Here is a 20,093-nt window from a genome sequence, read left to right as displayed (position 1 = left end):
TAATACCTAATTGTAAAGTAATCATGTTAAAATACTGAATGAAGCTGCATCTGAGCTATAGGGTTTTTTTTGTTTTTGTTTGCTTGTTGGTTTGTTTGTTGTTGTTGTTTTTTACTATTACTACTACTTTTATTTCTTTTCTTTATATTAACATTTTATATCTTTTTCTGTTGTGTTGCTAGTTCCTCTAAACCGATGCAAATGTACTAAGAAACAATGATCATGCATCTATGTGATGATGTTAAGAATTACTGAGTGCATATGTAGAATGGTATGATTTCTAAATGTTGTGTTAATTTCTTTTTTTTTTTTCCGTTAATTAAAAAAAAAAAAAATATTAAAATAATTTTGAACTAATTTATCTGGGAGAGCCTTGAGAGGTTTAGGCAAAGTAAACTTACTACAATATCCTAGACAGAATTTTGTCACAGAAACTAGAATTAGGGACTATAAAATGAAACCAGGGTGGGCGATGGTGGCACAGTGGGAGAGTTCTTGCCTGCCATGGCAGAGACCTGGGTTCGTTTCCTGGTACCTGCCCATGGGGGCGGGGGGGATGAAACCAGTGGCTTAATTTAATCTGGCACATCTTTTGCATATGACCTGAGGGATGAATAGAATATTTCTGAAACAAAGTATGGGGATTTTAGGAATTTGGGATTGTTTTTTGTTTTGTTTTTGATTTTTTGTTTGTGGCCCTTATCCACCCAGTGATTTAGGAAGAAAATTGAGCTCGTTGTGATAGAGTCTTCTGCACTTTTCCAAGGAAAAGTGATTCAGATATCTGTAAATTGTCTGTGCTCATGGTGAATAAAAGTGACAATGGTTATTTTAGGAATTATATTGCTCACTCCTCGGCGAGAGGATGGGATAGTAGTGTACAAGTGAAGCTATTCAGATAGGTGAGATATTGGTTGGTGGGTCCATGTGCTGGAAGGAGTCTGTAGATGTTCACTTTTCTGATTAAGAAATTATTACAGAGAATATAAAAGTTAAAGTGCTGAGACTTTTATTCCTACGGTCTAGTTTTTAGTGCCAGCATTTTAAGTGATCTTTGGTGACTCAGTAAAATAACTTTTATTGTGCCTCGTTATAAATTTAACATAGCAAATTGGTGTTTTGAGGATTAAGCCCTATATTATGAGGTTAATAATGATTTGCATGTAATGCCTCTGGCATAGCACTGGGTATCATGCAGAGACATTCAGGAAATGCTAACTGTTTTTATTAGAGGGTATAGAATCAGTATGCACTGAACTAGGTTTACTTTATCTCTTTAGTCCCAAAGATACCATATCGTAGTTGTTAATGATACGCAAGTTGGAGATTAACAATAAGAAGTAAATATTCTTATTGAAGTAAATATTCTGCATTTAAATCGTGGGTCCTTGACATGTGTCCTAAAGTTCTTTCTGTTTCACTTTGTGGTCTCTATATAGTGACTAGTGACATGAGTGGCTCTACTCTTAGGGGGAGTCTTGAACAGGGCTCCATAGAGGATTCCTTATTCTTAAACATTTAATTATTTTATTATCATATTGATATGTTAATTTTTTTGTACAGTGAAAATAAATTGTTTTTGTGTAGAGCATCCTCCTTTAAGATTGTAGGTCCCCAGAAGGTAGGTAACAAGTCTTATATAGTCTAAGTAAATGTCCCAAAAAGGGTACTCAACTAATATGATGATTACTGTAAATAAAGAGGTTTCATGCTCCTTTGGTTAAATTTAGATATTCAATTCTTTGGGGATTGCTTAAACAGGCCTGAGATTCTTACATTATTCTGGAAAATTCTGGGGCTAAATTATACTGGGCTTGATAGTCAATACCTTCAAATGTAGCTATTCCATATAACTTCTACAGAAAAGTAGTAATCAAATTTCAGAGTAAGCACATGATGGTAAACATGTAACTGACACAAACAGCTATTAGAATGCCATAAAAACTGGCGTCATGATAATAAAAACAAGTGCAATTGAATAAATTTCAGCTAAAATATAGCATATTGAATATTAAAAGAAGATAATTGCTTTTGTATAACTACAAGAAAATAGCTTTAGTTACCCTTCTATATTACACCAAGGGAGTGAGTAAATCAGAGAAGTGATATTCTTACCAAGTGCTAGAGAATCTAATTGTGTTTGGGAAGAGTGAAACTGAAATAGCTATTTCACTATGCAGTAGCCAGTGTGATTAAGAGATGGAGGTGAAAGGACTATTTCCTTTATAAGAAGCAGCTTTACTTGAGTTTTAATCTTAGGTTCAGTGATAGAGATCAAGTTTTAAAGGGTCCATTTTCTAGAATTTAGGAAGTAAAATTAACTTTTCATGCAAATGACTGAGAAATTCTAAATCTTTTCAAATCTGGGTTCCAATCATATAACAGTTATTTCTAAAGCATCAGAACATCTGACTTCATAAAGTATTTTAGATCTATGGAAAATAATGAAGAATTCATTTCTAAAAATCCATTTTGTGTTGAAACTTCTTTTCTTTGTATTATAGGTCCAGTTGTTTACGTCTTGGATCTTGCAGATAGACTGATCTCAAAAGCCTGCCCTTTTGCTGCAGCAGGAATAATGGTTGGCTCTATCTATTGGACAGCTGTGACTTATGGAGCAGTGACAGTGATGCAGGTTCACCATTTTACTATATTCAGTGATAATACTTTTGATGTGAAGATATATTAAATATATTTTTGTTAGGAGTTTTTTAATTTATTTATTACCTATTTTTGAATAGTCACCTGCACTCTCGTGGCTTAAAAATAAAAAAGTATATAAAAATTTAGCCATTGAAAAGTGTTTCTCTCACTCATGTCCTTAATTTACCTAGATCCCCCCTCACTTCCCCATGTAACTGCTATTGTTAGTTTCATGTTTTCTTCCAGACTTTCTTTATGCAAGCAAAAATAAATGTTATTCCTCAACTTTTTTTTTCTAACTCCCCCAAAAATATATTATAGCTGTATCTCTCTTTTTTCACAAATAGTGAATCTTGGAGATCTTTTCATATGAGACCTTAGGAAGCATTCTCATTCTTTTTTGCAACTGTATAGCATTCTGTTTGGAAATAGAAAAATTTATTTACTGTCTCTTGTTGGTGGACAATTAGTTGTTTCCAGTCTTTTGCTATTATAAACAGTTCTACAAAAAATAATTGTTTGTGAAGATTAGAGAGACCTAAGTTTTAAGATTTCGTCCCACACCCTTGACACTTCTATGTAATACCTTACTCCCACCTTTCTCCCTGTCTCTACTGCCATAGGTAGTGATTTTTAAGAGCAGCACCTAATTTGGTTAAGTGCTTTCTAGTAGTTAGCACACATACATTCATAGGTGATAATACTTTGCTTTTCTTTAATATAAATTAGAGTATAAATGGAAGAAAAAGGTGTGAAAGGATTTATCTAATATTTTAAAAATTGCAAGTAACCTAGTATCTATGCCAGATTTTATAGTGAGTAGCCTTTATAGTTGCCCCATTAATAGTCAAGTTAAGACAGGATGTTGTGAGGACTTTATTTCTTCAAAAAATGTTGTAACACCACAAAAATATGAATATAGTCACTAGAATGAATCACAAATAGTAAAGCATAATTTGTCTGAGTGTACTGAATAAAGATTTTTAAATGCTGGCTTGAAGCATTTCCTTTGCTTCTGTTTTTTTGAGGCCTATTGGCTATCTCCTCCAACCCCGTCTTTATATTATCTAGTTTTTCACCCCCTTTGGTTTATGTCACACTCTCCACCTAATACTGCCCTGTCACCTATCTACTTAACCAAATCTAAATCTTCTTCCAGGCTTATTTCATCTACTTTTCCGTCCTGAAATTTACCAAGCAGCTTTTACCCACTGTGGTTTTTCTTCCTCTGCATTCATGATGTTTTTATTCCTCAGATGACAGCTAACCTTGTGCTGACCAAGTGACATTTCTTATGTAGATTACCTGTAGTAGGGCCTTAGTTTGCTTTTTTGAAAACAAAATCTGTCTTATACTTCTGTATTCCCTGTTACAGCATCTACACAAACTAACACATAAAAGGCTTTCATAAATACTGATTTAAAAAAAATTTTTAATGTGATAATTTCCATGAGATAGGAACAGATTTATTTAATTGACTATATTCTCTTCAATAATTTGTTAAATTCCAGTAATGAGTATCAGTACATCATTACCTCAGAAAATTTCAGCACAGTTCACAAAAACTGACAAAGACATGAGACTGAGAGCAGAAGATAGTGTACATTATTTAATGTTCAGATACATTATATAGATGTTTGAGTTGGGGTTTTTGTTTGTTTGTTTCAGGAATGTGGGTTTCAGATGAGGAAACTGAGAACCCTATAAGGTGGAGTAATTTCTCTTAATACCTAATGGACTGTAAGTGAAATGGCCCTTTTTGAGCAAAGGTGTTTAGGCTGGCTTAATCTTTTTTTAAATGTATTTATTAATTAAAGAAATAAAATAAAACAACATACATAATCAGTAATTCACAATACCATCACTTAGTTGCATATTCATCATTTCTTAGAACATTTACATCAATTTAGGAAAAGAAATAAGATAACAGAAAAAGAAATAAAACGATAACAGAGAAAAAAAAGTTATACATACCATACCCCTTACCCCTTGCTGTCATTGATCACTAGCATTTAAACTAAATTTATTTTAGCATTTGTTCCTCCTATTATTTATTTTTATTCCATATGTTCTACTCCTTTGTTGACAAGGTAGATAAAAGGAGCCTCAGACACAAGGTTTTCACAATCACACCATCACATTGTGACAGCTATGTCATTATTCAGTCATCCTCAAGAAACATGGCTACTGGAACACAGTTCTATATTTTCAGGTAGTTCCCTCCAGCCTCTCCATAACATCTTGAATAACAAGATGATATCTACTTGATGCATAAGAGTAACCTCCCAGATAACCTCTCGACTCTGGAATCTCTCAGCCATTGACACTTTGTCTCATTTCCCTCTTCCTCCTTTTGGTGGAAAAGGTTTTCTCAATCCCTTGATGCTAAGGCTCAGCTCATTCTAGGGGTTTTCTCAGTCCCTTGATGCTGAGTCTCCGTTCATTCCAAGATCTCTGTCCCACGTTGCCAGGAAGGTCCACACCCCTGGGAATCATGTCCCACGTAGAGAGGGGTAGGGTGGTGAGACTGCTCGTTGTGTTGGCTGGAGAGAGGGGCCACATCTGAGCAACAAAAGAAGCTCTCTTGGGGGTGACTCTTAGGCCTAAATTTTAAGTAGTCTTGACCTATCCTTTGTGGGGTTAAGTTTCATATGAACAAACCCCAAGACTGGGGGCTCTAGGCTGGCTTAATCTTAAGAGAGAGAGAAGAAGAAGAAGAAGAAAAAGATAAGTAATAGTCACTTTAACAACTGAAAGTTTACCTTCCAAAAAATGCTACTAGCTGTTTTGGGCATTTTGAACGATACTGGTACGATTCATTCAAAAAGTTTCAGGCAAAGTGAAAGATCATTTGAAATTATGAGAAAAGTGGTTTTGAGCTGACCCTTCAATGAGATAATGAATTTGGGTTTATAGAGAATAGGAAATGACACAAGAAGACAAGAATGAACATATTGTTTAATGCTGACGATAAAGAAGAAAACCTAAAATTATACTAATACAAATGTATTGTTTGTTACCATTTGGAAATCACCTTCATATATACTCTCACTTGAGAAGACTTTTTATTTTTAACTCAGAATTGAGAGAGGTTAGCTGTGAAATAGATAGGTACTTTTGGGTGATTTAAGAGTAACAGGTGACTTTTGCCTGCCTGAACGTTTTTAATAGAGTATGTACACTGTTTCTTTTTTCTTCTGTTCTCTAACTACCCTGGAGCTCAAGTAAATAAGGATAAGGAAAGAGAAACACCATTCTTTTCCCCCATTTATTCTCCTTCCCTCTCCATGGACCAAGCATCATTTTTGGGGGTTAGAAAAAATGTCATATAGCTTCAAAGAATCGTTAGGCTGCTGTCCCTAATCTGGGATCCTTAAGTGAATCCTCATTCCAGAGGCAGATGAAACATTTTAGCCTGGAACAGTGGAATCTTAATATTTAACCTTGTTCCCACTTTTGACTCTAATGTAAAAACAGCCCCCACATGCATTGTCCATTCTTAATTATACTTTACTTAATTACCGTTAATTCGGACTAAGAAACCTTGTTAGTTCATCACTATTCCATCTTCCCATTTAAAAGTGGTATTCTGTGCTCTCTTCAGCAGCACATATACTAAAAGCATTATTGTAATAGTCAGTGCTTAAAAAGAGCAGATGTTTATTTATACTCTTAGCCTTTCCCTAGCAGTGATACTACAAGCCTAGCTGGGTTTGATGATGATATAGCTTTAAGTTATTACGCTGAAAAACTTAAGCTCTTTTTCTAAACCTTTTTGAATTAAAAAAAATTACAAGAAAGAAACACAAACATTCTTAACAAAAAGAAATAAAAAGACAACAGAAAAAAAAAAACTATATATACCATACCCCTTGCCCCTCCCTTTCATTGATCACTAGCATTTCAAATTAAATTCATTTTAACATTTGTTCCCCCTATTATTTATTTTTATTCCGTATGTTCTACTCGTCTGTTGGCAAAGTAGATAAAGGGGGCATCAGACACAAGGTTTTCACAGTCATACATTCACACTGTGAAAGCTATATCATTTTACAATCATCATCAATTGTCAACTGCTGACATTTTCAGGCAGTTCCCTCCAGCCTCTCCATTACATTTTGATTAACAAGGTGATATCTACTTAATGCGTAAGAACAACTTCCAGGACAACCTCTCCACTCTGTTTGGAATCTCTCAGCCATTGACACTTTGTCTCATTTCACTCTTCCCCCTTTTGGTCGAGAAGGTTTTCTCAATCCCTTGATGCTGGGTCTCAGCTCATTCTAGGGTTTTTCTCAATCCCTTGATGCTGAGTCTTGGCTCATTCTAGGATTTCTGTCCCACATTGCCAGGAAGGTCCACACCCCTGGGAGTCATGTCCCACATAGATGGGGAGGGTGGTGAGCTTGCTTGTGTTGACTGGAGAGAGAGGCTACATCAGAGCAACAAAAGAGGTTCTCTTGGGGGGTGACTCTTAGGCCTAATTTTAAGAAGGCTTGACCTATCCTTTCTGGGGTTAAGTTTCATATGAACAAAACCCAAGACTGAGGGCTCAGCCTATAGCTTTGGTTGTCCACACTGCTTGTGAGACTATCAAGAATTCAACTTGGGGAGGCTGAATTTTCCCCCGTTCTCACCATTCCCCAAAGGGAACTTTACCACTCACTGATACTTTTCCACTCACAATACTTTCCCACTCACTGATGAAATCACTCTGGGATTTATTGGAGCATCACTGTGAACAGACCAACAAAATCTCATGTCCTACCCAAGCTTCCATGTACTTACGTTGTTCAACCAACTATCTATATAAGTTATATTAGGAGATGCACTTGTCAAAATATAAATTTTGTACCAAGTAAACATTTTTTGCTTTAGTCTCACACACAAGTTGAAATTTTAAAATATTAATTACCATCTATTTTCAGTACCCTGCAATAATGACATTCCTTTGTTCTTTCTCATGCAAAAACATTTTAAAAAATTGTACATTTAGTCACTATCATTATACACTCTAGGCATTCCTAGATTATACCATCTCAATCTTTATTGTCTATCTTTCTTTGTGATTTCATTTATGCCCCCAGCCCTCCTCACTCTTTCATTCTCAAATTCAGCTTCATTCAGTGTTTTAACATAATTGTATTACAGTTAGGTAGTCCTGTGCTGCCCATTTCTGAGTTTTTATATTCAGCCCTGTTGCACAATCTGTATCCCTTCAGCTCCAGTTATCCAATATCTTACCCTATTTCTATCTCCTGATGGGCTCTGTTACCACTGAAATATTCCAAGTTTATTCACTAATATCAATGCATATTAGTGAGACCATACAGTACTTGTCCTTTTGTTTTTGGCTAATCTCACTCAGCATGATATCCTTAAGGTCCATCCATGTTATTACATACTTCATAACTTTATTCTGTCTTACAGCTGCATAATATTCCATCATATATATATATGCCACAGTTTGTTTAACCACCTGTCTGTTGATGGACATTTTGGCTGTTTCCATCTCTTAGTAATTGTAAGTAATGCTGCTGTAAACATTGGTGTGCAAATGTCCATTTGTGTCCTTCTCCTCATGTCCTTTGAGTAGAGATATCGTATAGATGGGTCTTGTTTTTTAATCCATTCTGCCAGTCTATGTCTTTTGATTGGGGAGTTTAATCCATTACCATTTAGTGTTATTATTGCACGGGTAGTACTATCTTCTTCCATTTTGCCTTTTGGATTTTATATGTCATATCTAATTTTCCTTCTTTTTACCTTTACTCATAGTCTTCCTTTCTACACTCTGCTCCACACCTCTCTCTTCTGTCTTTTCATATCTGTCTCTAGTGCTCCCTTTAGTATTTCTTGCAGAGCTGGTCTCTTGGTCACATATTCTCTCCGTGATTTTTTTTTTTATTATTAATTAAAGAAAAAAAAAGAAATTAACACAACATTTAGAAATCATTCCATTCTACATATTCAATCAGTAATTCTTAACATCATCACATAGATGCATGATCATCATTTCTTAGTACATTTGCATCGATTTAGGAAAAGAACTAACAAAACAACAGAAAAAGATATAGAATGTTAATATAGGGAAAAAAATAAAAATAATAATAATAGTAAAAAGAAAAAAAAATAGAAAAGGAAAAAGAAAAAGAAAGACAGACAGAAAAAAAAACCTATAACTGAGATGCAGCTTCATTCAGTGTTTTAACATGATTACATTACAATTAGGTATTATTGTACTGTCCATTTTTGAGTTTTTGTATCTAGTCCTGTTGCCCAGTCTGTATCCCTTCAGCTCCAATTACCCATTATCTTACCCTGTTTCTAACTCCTGCTGGACTCTGTTACCAATGACATATTCCAAGTTTATTCTTGAATGTCGGTTCACATCAGTGGGACCATACAGTATTTGTCCTTAAGTTTTTGGCTAGACTCACTCAGCATAATGTTCTCTAGGTCCATCCATGTTATTACATGCTTCATAACTTTATCCTGTCTTAAAGCTGCATAATATTCCATCGTATGTATATACCACAGTTTGTTTAGCCACTCGTCTGTTGATGGACATTTTGGCTGTTTCCATCTCTTTGCAATTGTAAATAACGCTGCTATAAACATTGGTGTGCAAATGTCCGTTTGTGTCTTTGCCCTTAAGTCCTTTGAGTAGATACCTAGCAATGGTATTGCTGGGTCGTATGGCAATTCTATATTCAGCTTTTTGAGGAACCGCCAAACTGCCTTCCACAGTGGTTGCACCATTTGACATTCCCACCAACAGTGGATAAATGTGCCTCTTTCTCCGCATCCTCTCCAGCACTTGTCATTTTCTGTTTTGTTGATAATGGCCATTCTGGTGGGTGTGAGATGATATCTCATTGTGGTTTTGATTTGCATTTCTCTAATGGCCAGGGACATTGAGCATCTCTTCATGTGCCTTTTGGCCATTTGTATTTCCTCTTCTGAGAGGTGTCTGTTCAAGTCTTTTTCCCATTTTGTAATTGGGTGGGCTGTCTTTTTGTTGTTGAGATGAACAATCTCTTTATAAATTCTGGATACTAGACCTTTATCTGATATATCGTTTCCAAATATTGTCTCCCATTGTGTAGGCTGTCTTTTTACTTTCTTGATGAAGTTCTTTGATGCACAAAAGTGTTTAATTTTGAGGAGCTCCCATTTATTTATTTCCTTCTTCAGTGCTCTTAACTTTAGGTTTAAGGTTCATAAAACCGCCTGCAATTGTAAGTTTCATAAGATATCTCCCAACATTTTCCTCTAACTGTTTTATGGTCTTAGACCTAATGTTTAGATCTTTGATCCATTTTGAGTTAACTTTTGTATAGGGTGTGAGATAAGGGTCCTCTTTCATTCTTTTGCATATGGATATCCAGTTCTCTAGGCACCATTTATTGAAGAGACTGTTCTGTCCCAGGTGAGTTGGCTTAACTGCCTTGTCAAAGATCAAATGTCCATAGATGAGAGGGTCTATATCTGCGCACTCTATTCGATTCCATTGGTCGATATATCTATCTTTCTACCAATACCATGCTGTTTTGACCACTGTGGCTTCATAATATGCCTTAAAGACTGGCAGCATGAGACCTCCAGCTTTGTTATTTTTGCTCAAGATACTTTTAGCAATTCGGGGGCACCCTGCCCTTCCAGATAAATTTGCTTATTGGTTTTTCTATTTCTGAAAAATAAGTTGTTGGGATTTTGATTGGTATTGCGTTGAATCTGTAAATCAATTTAGGTAGGATTGACATCTTAACTATATTTAGTCTTCCAATCCATGAACACGGTATGCCCTTCCATCTATTTAGGTCTTCTGTGATTTCTTTTAACAGTTTTTTGTAGTTTTCTTTATATAGGTTTTTTGTCTCTTTAGTTAAATTTATTCCTAGGTATTTTATTCTTTTAGTTGCAATTGTAAATGGGATTCGTTTCTTGATTTCCCCCTCAGCTTGTTCATTGCTAGTGTATAGAAATGCTACAGATTTTGAACGTTGATCTTGTAACCTGCTACTTTGCTGTACTCATTTATTAGCTCTAGTAGTTTCGTTGTGGATTTTTCCGGGTTTTCAACATATAATATCATATCGTCTGCAAACAGTGACAGTTTTACTTCTTCCTTTCCAATTTTGATACCTTGTATTTCTTTTTCTTGTCTAATTGCTCTGGCTAGAACCTCCAACACGATGTTGAATAATAGTGGTGATAGTGGACATCCTTGTCTTGTTCCTGATCTTAGGGGGAAATTTTTCAATTTTTCCCCATTGAGGATGATATTAGCTGTGGGTTTTTCATATATTCCCTCTATCATTTTAAGGAAGTTCCCTTGTATTCCTATCTTTTGAAGTGTTTTCAACAGGAAAGGATGTTGAATCTTGTCAAATGCCTTCTCTGCATCAATTGAGATGATCATGTGATTTTTCTGCTTTGATTTGTTGATATGGTGTATTACATTAATTGATTTTCTTATGTTGAACCATCCTTGCATACGTGGGATGAATCCTACTTGGTCATGATGTATAATTCTTTTAATGTGTTGTATTCGATTTGCTAGAATTTTGTTGTGGATTTTTGCATCTATATTCATTAGAGAGATTGGTCTGTAGTGTTCTTTTTTTGTAATATCTTTGCCTGGTTTTGGTATGAGGGTGATGTTGGCTTCATTGAATGAATTAGGTAGCTTTCCCTCCACTTCAATTTTTTTGAAGAGTTTGAGGAGAGTTGGTACTAATTCTTTCTGGAATGTTTGGTAGAACATGTGAAGCCGTCTGGTCCTGGACTTTTCTTTTTGGGAAGCTTTTGAATGACTGATTCAATTTCTTTACTTGTGATTGGTTTGTTGAGGTCATTTATTTCTTCTTGAGTCAAAGTTGGTTGTTCAAGTCTTTCCAGGAACCCGTCCATTTCCTCTAAATTGTTGTATTTATTAGCGTAAAGTTGTTCATAGTATCCTGTTATTACCTCCTTTATTTTTGTGAGGTCGGTGGTTATGTCTCCTCTTCCATTTCTGATCTTATTTATTTGCATCCTCTCTCTTCTTCTTTTTGTCAGTCTTGCTAAGGGCCCATCAATCTTATTGATTTTCTCATAGAACCAACTTCTGGTCTTATTGATTTTCTCTGTTGTTTTCATGTTTTCAATTTCATTTATTTCTGCTCTAATCTTTGTTATTTCTTTCCTTTTGCTTGCTTTGGGGTTAGTTTGCTGTTCTTTCTCCAGTTCTTCCAAGTGTACAGTTAATTCCTGAATTTTTGCCTTTTCTTCTTTTCTGATATAGGTATTTAGGGCAATAAATTTCCCTCTTAGCACTGCCTTTGCTGCGTCCCATAGGTTTTGATATGTTGTGTTTTCGTTTTCATTCGCCTTGAGATATTTACTAATTTCTCTTGCAATTTCTTCCTTGACCCACTCGTTGTTTAAGAGTGTGTTGTTGAGCCTCGACGTATTTGTGAATTTTCTGGCACTCCACCTATTATTGATTTCCAATTTCATTCCTTTATGATCCGAGAAAGTGTTGTGTATGATTTCAGTCTTTTTAAATTTGTTAAGACTTGCTTTGTGACCCAGCATATGGTCTGTCTTTGAGAATGATCCATGAGCACTTGAGAAAAAGGTGTATCCTGCTGTTGTGGGATGTAATGTCCTATAAATGTCTGTTAAGTCTAGCTTATTTATAGTAATATTCAAATTCTCTATTTCTTTATTGATCCTCTGTTTAGATGTTCTGTCCATTGATGAGAGTGGTGAATTGAAGTCTCCAACTATTATGGTATATGTGTCTATTTCCCTTTTCAGTGTTTGCAGTGTATTCCTCACGTATTTTGGGGCTTTCCGGTTCGGTGCATAAATATTTATGATTGTTATGTCTTCTTGTTTAATTGTTCCTTTTATTAGTAGATAGTGTCCTTCTTTGTCTCTTTTAACTGTTTTACATTTGAAGTCTAATTTGTTGGATATTAGTATAGCCACTCCTGCTCTTTTCTGGTTGTTATTTGCATGAAGTATCTTTTCCCAACCGTTCACTTTCAACCTGTGTTTATCTTTGGGTCTAAGATGTGTTTCCTGTAGACAGCATATAGAAGGATCCTGTTTTTTAATCCATTCTGCCAGTCTATGCCTTTTGATTGGGGAATTCAGTCCATTAACATTTAGTGTTATTACTGTTTGGGTAATACTTTCCTCTACCATTTTGCCTTTTGTATTATATATATCATATCTGATTTTCCTTCTTTCTACACTCTTCTCCATACCTCTCTCTTCTGTCTCTTCATATCTGACTCTAGTGCTCCCTTTAGTATTTCTTGCAGAGCTGGTCTCTTGGTCACATTCTCTCAGTGACTTTTTGACTGCAAATGTTTTAATTTCTCCTTCATTTTTGAAGGACAATTTTGCTGGATATAGAAGTCTTGGTTTTCAGTTTTTCTCTTTTAGTAATTTAAATATATCATCCCACTGTCTTCTAGCTTCCATGGTTTCTGCTGAGAAATCTACACATAGTCTTATTGGGTTTCCCTTGTATGTGATGGATTGTTTTTCTCTTGCTGCTTTCAAGATCCTCTCTTTCTCTTTGACCTCTGACATTCTAACTAGTAAGTGTCTTGGAGAACGCCTATTTGGGTGTATTCTCTTTGGGGTGCGCTGCACTTCTTGGATCTGTAATTTTAGGTCTTTCATAAGAGTTGGGAAATTTTCAGTGATAATTTTTTCCATTAGTTTTTCTCCTCCTTTTCCCTTCTCGTCTCCTTCTGGGACACCCACAACACATATATTTGTGCGCTTCGTATTGTCCTTCAGTTCCCTGATCCCCTGTTCAAATTTTTCCATTCTTTTCTCTATAGTTTCTCTTTCTTTTTGGAATTCAGATGTTCTATCCTCCAATTCACTAATTCTAGCTTCTGTCACTTTAAATCTACCATTGTAGGTATCCATTGTTTTTTCCAGCTTTTCTACTTTGTCCTTCACTCCCATAAGTTCTGATTTGTTTTTTCAGTTTTTCTATTTCTTCTTTTTCTTCAGCCCATGTCTTCTTCATGTCCTCCCTCAATTTACTGATTTGGTTTTTGAAGAGGCTTTCCATTTCTGTTCGTATACTCAGCATTAGTTGTCTCAGCCCCTGTATCTCATTTGAACTATTGGTTTGTTCCTTTGACTGGGCCATATCTTCAATTTTCCGAGCGTGATCCATTATCTTCTGCTGGTGTCTGGGTATTTAATCAGATTTCCCTAGTTGTGGGACCCAGCAGGTTAAAAGATTTTTCTGTGAAATCTGTGGGCTCTGTTTTTCTTATCCTGCCCAGTAGGTGGCACTCGTCTGTCTGCGGGTCCCACCAGTAAAAGGTGCTGTGGCTCCTTTAACTTTGGAAAACTCTTGCCGTGGGGGAGGTTCACCAGCCAAAGCGGCTTGGAAGAGTGCCAATCCGAATCTCCCAGCCGGCCCGGGGATCCGAACACGGGGAGGGTCGCTGGCCGCCACAGCCCGGGAGAGCGCCCGTCCGAATCTCCGAGTTGGCCCGGGGCGCCAAGCGTGGCGGAAGGGCGCCAGCCCCCGCGGCCTAGGGGAGTGCACCGTTCCCAGCCGGACCGGGAAGCCACATGTTTGGAAGGGACCCCGGTCACCGTTCTCCGCGGCCTGGGGATCTCCGATCCAATTCTCCCAGCTGGTCCGGGGGGCTGCACGTGGGCCGGGGCGTTAGTCACCGCGGCTTGAGGGGACCGCCTGTCCAATTCTCCCAGCCGGCCCGGGAAGGAGGGAGGGAGGGACTCAGGTCGCCTGCCTCCCCGGCCCGGGGAAGCCCACGCCCCTCGGCGATCTCACCGGAGCAGGTTCTCCCAGCCAGTCAGCCGTTCCAGAATGGAGTACACTGTCTTCTTGATCTCTGTTGTGGCTCCCGGAGCTGTTCTGTATCGTTTCTACTCCCCTAGTAGCTGTTCTGGAGGAGGAACTAAGACCCGCGCATCTTACTAAGCCGCCATCTTCTCCGGAAGTCTTCTCTCCATGATTTTTTGACTGAAAATGTTTTAATTTCTCCCTAATTTTTGAAGGACAGTTTTGCTGGATATAGAATTCTTGGTTGGCAGTTTTTCTCTTTTAATAATTTAAATGTATCATTCCACTGTCTTCTCGCTTCTATGGTTTCTGCTGAGAAATCTATGCATAGTCTTATTGGGCTTCCCTTGTATGTGATGGATGGCTTTTCTCTTGCTGCTTTCAAGATTCTTTCTCTTTGACCTCTGACATTCTGACTAGTAAATGTCTTGGAGTACGTCTATTTGGATCTATTCTTTTTGGGGTACGGTGCACTTCTTGGATCTGTAATTTTAAGTCTTTCATAAGAGTTGGGAAATTTTCAGTAATAATTTCCTCCATTAGTTTTTCTTCTCCTTTTCCATTCTCTTCTCTTTCTGGGACCTGCGCTTCATATTGTCATTCAATTCCCTGAGTCCCTGCTCATATTTTTCCATTTTTTTCCCTATAGTTTCTGTTTCTTTTTGGATTTCAGATGTTCCATCCTCCAGTTCAGTAATCCTATCGTCTGCCTCTTGAAATCTACCATTGTAGGTTTCCATTGTTTTTTTCATCTCTTCTACCGTGCCTTTCATTCCCATAAGTTCTGTGATTTGTTTTTTCAGACTTTCATTTTCTTCTGTTTGTTCATTCCTTGCCTTTATATTCTCCCTCAGTTCATTGATTTGGTTTTTGATGAGGTTTTCCATGTCTGTTCGTATATTCTGAATTAATTGTTTCAGCTCCTGTATCTCATTTGAATTGTTTGTTTGTTTCTTTGACTGGGCTATATCTTCAGTTTTCCTAATGTGATTTATTTTTTGCTGGCATGTACGCATTTAATTACCTTAACTAGTTTATTCTGGAGATTGCTTTCACTTCTTTTACCTAGGGTTTTCTTGCTGGATGAATTTGTTGTCTATCTGTTCTTTGACATTCAGTTCAGCTTTTTTTGGACCTCTAGCTTAGGTTTTGTTTAACAGAGGAGAATTTTTCAGTTCTTGTTTTCTTGTTTCTTGCCCTGCTTATATGGTGACTTTTCCCCCACACACACTTAGGGCGGTCTGCTTCGATATTATAGACCCCAGCCCGATTTTCCCATACCAAACTGGCCTCCTATCTGGATGGAAGAGTCACCTGTGTTGGTCTTCCCTGAGGGTGAGACCCAACAGGTTCAAAGACTTTCCTGTGAAGTCTCTGGGCTCTGTTTTTCTTATCCTGCCAAGTATGTGGTGTTTGCCTGCCTGCAGGTCCCAACAGCATAAGATGAGGCGGTACCTTTAACTTTGGCAGTCTCTCCTTGCTGGGGACCTGGTGGAGACAGAGGTGAGGTTGTAGGCTGGTTTTAATGGCTTCAAATTACCAAGCCCTGGTGTCTGATTCTTTGAGGGAGGGATTCCACCTGAGTTGGGCTCACTCTTTCCCTGGGGAAGGCACAGGCTCTAGACCAGCCCTCACAGAAGCTTGTTCCTGCCTATGCATGGGGCAGTTGCAGCCTGAGAAGTCCTGCCGCTGAATCCAAAGGCAGTCAAGCCTTTGTAGAAACACAGTCAGAAAAACCTCTCTTTCTTTTTTTTTTCTTTTTCTGTCAGCCCTGCCTCCTTGGTGCCAGGGCAAAAATGAGCGACCTCCGCTTTAACCAGGTTGACCTGAGTTGGGGCTCTATTTTTGGTAGTCAGAATTTGTTAATTAATTCCACAATTGGCGTTTGGTTGTGCTCAGCCCCTACTGCTGGTAAGTAGCCTGTGGGGGAAGGGTGCCGGCCGCCGTGGCTTGGAAACTCACAGTTCTTGGGGGCTCGCAGCCGGTCCAGAGTGGCATACGTTGTATGTCCGGTCACTGACAAGGCCCCGGGATCTGTTCTGTACCGTTTCTGGTTATTTAGTAGTTGTTCTGGAGGACAAACTAAAACGTGCACATTATTAAGCTGCCTTCTTGGCCCGAAAGTCTTTCAGGTTTGTTTCTTATGAACAAACCATAAGATTGGGGGCTCAGCCTATTGCTTTGAATGTCCTCACTGCTTGTGAGGATATCAAGAAATCTCCACTTGGGGAAGTTTAATTTCCCCCTTTTTTCACCATTCCCTCAAGGGGACTTTGCAGATACTTTTTTGTTCACTGTTCAAATCACTCTGGAATTTATTGGGGCATCACTCTGGACAAACCTACAAAATCTCATGCCCTACTCAAAGTTCCATGTATTGTAGTATTCAGTTAAGCTGTCCAGCTATGCTACCCTTTTTGCTTCGCAGTATGTATTTTTATACACTTGGTTGATTTAGTTGTCTCTCACCCCCAAAAGACATCATTTAACTTACTGTTTTATTCCTGAACACCTAGGCCTGTGTCTGACACAAAATGAATACGCAGTTGAATGAATAAATGCATACATGAATGCTGAACCTCAGCCTACTTCTTAGTTGCAAGACACAGGACATCTTTCTCCACTGTAGCTGTAACAAGTGGGACAAGGGGCCTTTGCCTTACTCTGTGCCCTGTTTCTTTTTATTTCCTCATCCTTGAACATCTGGTTGTAAGATTTTTACTGCCACCCATGAGGAACAAACTTTTCCTTGCTATATACTCCATACTTGACTATTCACTCTGTTATGTATATTTTTAAACACCTCACCCCACCAAAAAAAAAATTATCTGATCAAGGAACTCTTAAAATTTCTGAATTTATTTTGCTAACAGTTTGAGAATATTTCAATCACAATTAGGTAATACTTTATTGTTATTATTATTGAAAATGTAAAATGATATAAAAATAGAGTGTTCTGGAAAAGCATTATAGGTAAAACACAATTTCCCTAGCTGAAATTTTTAAAGCACCCCCTTGATCACTTACTTTGTTTTTCTCTTTATTAGGGAAGTTAAAGGTTTATAGAACAATCAGGCATAAAATACAGGAGTCCCATATATCACCCTATTACTACATCCCACATACTTTTATAAAACATTTGTATCTGGCTTAAGTCTGTTGCCTTGAATTTCAGTTTGGCCTGACCTTGTTACTTATCTCCCACATTACAACTAAAAACTCTTATGCTGTAAACAAAGCACATCTCATTTTTGGAAAAATTCCATTTACTTTTTCATGAGCTTTCTTTCCTGAGTATATGTCATCCCTGACAACTTAGTCTTACCTCTTTTTTTCCCTCTCTCTTCCCTTCCTTCCTTTTTTCTCTACCCTCTCAAGATACTACAAGGTCCCTTCCAATCCTTTCATGGCCTTTTTCTCAAATATGATCAGAAAAACTACAGAAACCTGTATAGTAGGGAGCCTACTCCCTGTCACACCAAGTCAGATCTCAGCAGCAGCTGTGACGGCTCTCATCTTCTCCGGCTCTCCTTGCTGTATCCCTTATGCATCCAGAAACATGGCCTCTGGTGTGACTGTCTCTGATGGTGTCATTAAGGTGTTGAGTGACATTCAAGTGTGTAAGTCATCAACTCCAGAGGAAGTGAAGAAGCACAAGAAGGCTATGTTTTTCTGCCTGAGTGAGGACAAAAAGAATATCATCCTGGAATAGGGCAAGGAAATCCCGGTAGTGTTGTGAGCCATACTGTCGACGACCCCTACACCACCTTTATTAAGATGCTCCCGGACAAGGACTGCCACTATTCCCTTTATAACATGACCTATGAAACAAGGAATGCAAGAAGAAGGACCTGTGTTTATTTTCTGGGCCCCTGAGTTTGTGCCCCTCAAGAGCAAAATGATCTATGCTAGCTCCAAGGACACCATCAAGAGGAAACTAACAGGGATCAAGCATGAATTACAAGCAAACTGCTGCAAAGAAGTCAAGAATCGTTACACCCTGGCAGAGAAGTTGGGTGGCAGCACCATTATCTATCTCCCTGGAGGGCAAACCCTTGTGAGCCCTTCCAGCACCCTGCCTGGAGCATCTGGCCGCCCAGACCTGCTGTGGGGATTACAGGCTGCCCCCTTCCTGCCAGACTGGAGTGACTGTGGGGATCCCAGCAGGGGGAAAACAATTCCTTCACTCCAGTTGCCAAACAGCCCCACCCCCACCCCATAGACCTTCCTTCTACCTCCATCCCTGATGGTTCTGCCCTCCCCAAACTACTTTTGATCTTCTGGTTCCTCTTGAGTGGAAGCAGACCAAGTTTCCCCCCAAGGCACCCCAGTTTTGGAGGGGGGTTGTAATTTTTTTAAACGATACCCCATACTTACCATCTGTTCCCTCCCTTTCCCATGCTGCCAACTTCTAACTGTAGTACTGACTCTGTTTTGTTCTGTGTATGAATGGAATGTTGTGAAGATCCCTCCTTGTGCCTACTAGTCTCCTTATCCCTTTCCCCTGGTCCTTGCCACTCAGGTGGAAGCAAGACTTGTAGTAGGGAACCCTCAATTAAAAACAACAAAAGTCAACAATTAAAAAAACTGTCACCTCACTGTAGAATGCTTGGATAAGCTAAAAGTATAAGATTCTGAAATAATCTCCTTCCCATGTTGTAACTGCCAAGAAAAATACCTCAGAGAAACATTTTCAATTTATAAGCAGTGTTTTGGCTAAAAGGAGGTCATTATTTATCTTTCAAAAAAATTTCCAGAGAAATTATCTATTCAGAAGTGAAAAGATCATAGTAACAGAGGGAATGGAAATGCTGAAAGAAGTGTGAGGCCAAGGTTGATCAATAAGTGAAAAGGACTTGGAGAATAGAGAAAGTATGGAGATGGACAAATGCCAGTTTGTTGTGTCAATCTTACCCTCTGGAATCTAAAACAACTGAGAAAGCCTTATTCCAGGTGGAGGTGAAGGAAAAGGATTGCGTTAGCTTCATTAACCCATAGTTGGAGCACCCTAGGGTTCCTGAATTGGATAAAATGCTTGGAACCTGTAGTCAAAACTCTGGACCTCCTACTACAACCCCCAGAATCTACAACTTGTAATGGTTCTTTAGTAGAGTTGGGTCTGAGAGCAAACACTTAGCCAGCCAGAATGGTCACACCTATCTCACGTACTCCACTTAGTGAGGAGAAAGAGCTGAAAAGAAGTTCTCTGACCATCTCTTAAAAGCTAACCCTTGACTGGTTATGTTTAAAGAAAGAGCAGGAAAACATTGGAACCAGAATTATGGCCTCATCTAACAAAATCAGTTAAGAGGAATGGAAACAGGAACCACCTTTCCCCTTTCTCTATTGAAAGGTAACCATCGTAGGTCAGCCATTTTTAAAGCTTTTTTATTCCATTGTGTAGAAAATAACTTGGGAGCTCTTTTCCCCCATCAATGAGAGACATTTATTATAAATACTTCAGGGCTGAAGTTGTCCAGCTTATTTTTACACTTTTTTTTAACCTACATTCTTTTGAAATTTAACATTTTCTACAAAATGAAATGTGCTTGAAGCACGCAACCTTCGTTAGATAAAGAAATGATTCTAGCAAATGCTTTTTTTTTATTCC

At 38.1% G+C, this 20,093-nt stretch overlaps 1 protein-coding gene and 1 pseudogene across 4 annotated transcripts in view; both read left to right on the top strand.

The window, feature by feature from the left end:
• MARCHF5 (membrane associated ring-CH-type finger 5) overlaps positions 1–20,093 on the top strand; it is a 103,941-nt gene that overhangs the window by 54,748 nt on the left and 29,100 nt on the right. For all 4 annotated transcript variants that reach the window (XR_013161624.1, XR_013161623.1, XR_013161622.1 and 1 more), the window contains exon 3: positions 2,505–2,635. Coding sequence is in view for 1 of the 4 variants with exons in the window: in XM_077125451.1 (XP_076981566.1) it covers positions 2,505–2,635 (131 nt within the window). In the remaining 3 variants the exon portion in view is untranslated. The remainder of the gene's footprint in view (positions 1–2,504; positions 2,636–20,093) is intronic.
• LOC143654001 (cofilin-1 pseudogene) lies at positions 2,642–20,090 on the top strand (annotated as a pseudogene).

Source organism: Tamandua tetradactyla, chromosome 13, assembly GCF_023851605.1.
Source record: "Tamandua tetradactyla isolate mTamTet1 chromosome 13, mTamTet1.pri, whole genome shotgun sequence".
In the NCBI taxonomy this organism is placed as follows: Eukaryota; Metazoa; Chordata; class Mammalia; order Pilosa; family Myrmecophagidae; genus Tamandua; species Tamandua tetradactyla.
The sequence above is the reverse complement of the archived record's forward strand: the minus strand, read 5'-3'. Positions and strand labels throughout refer to the sequence as shown.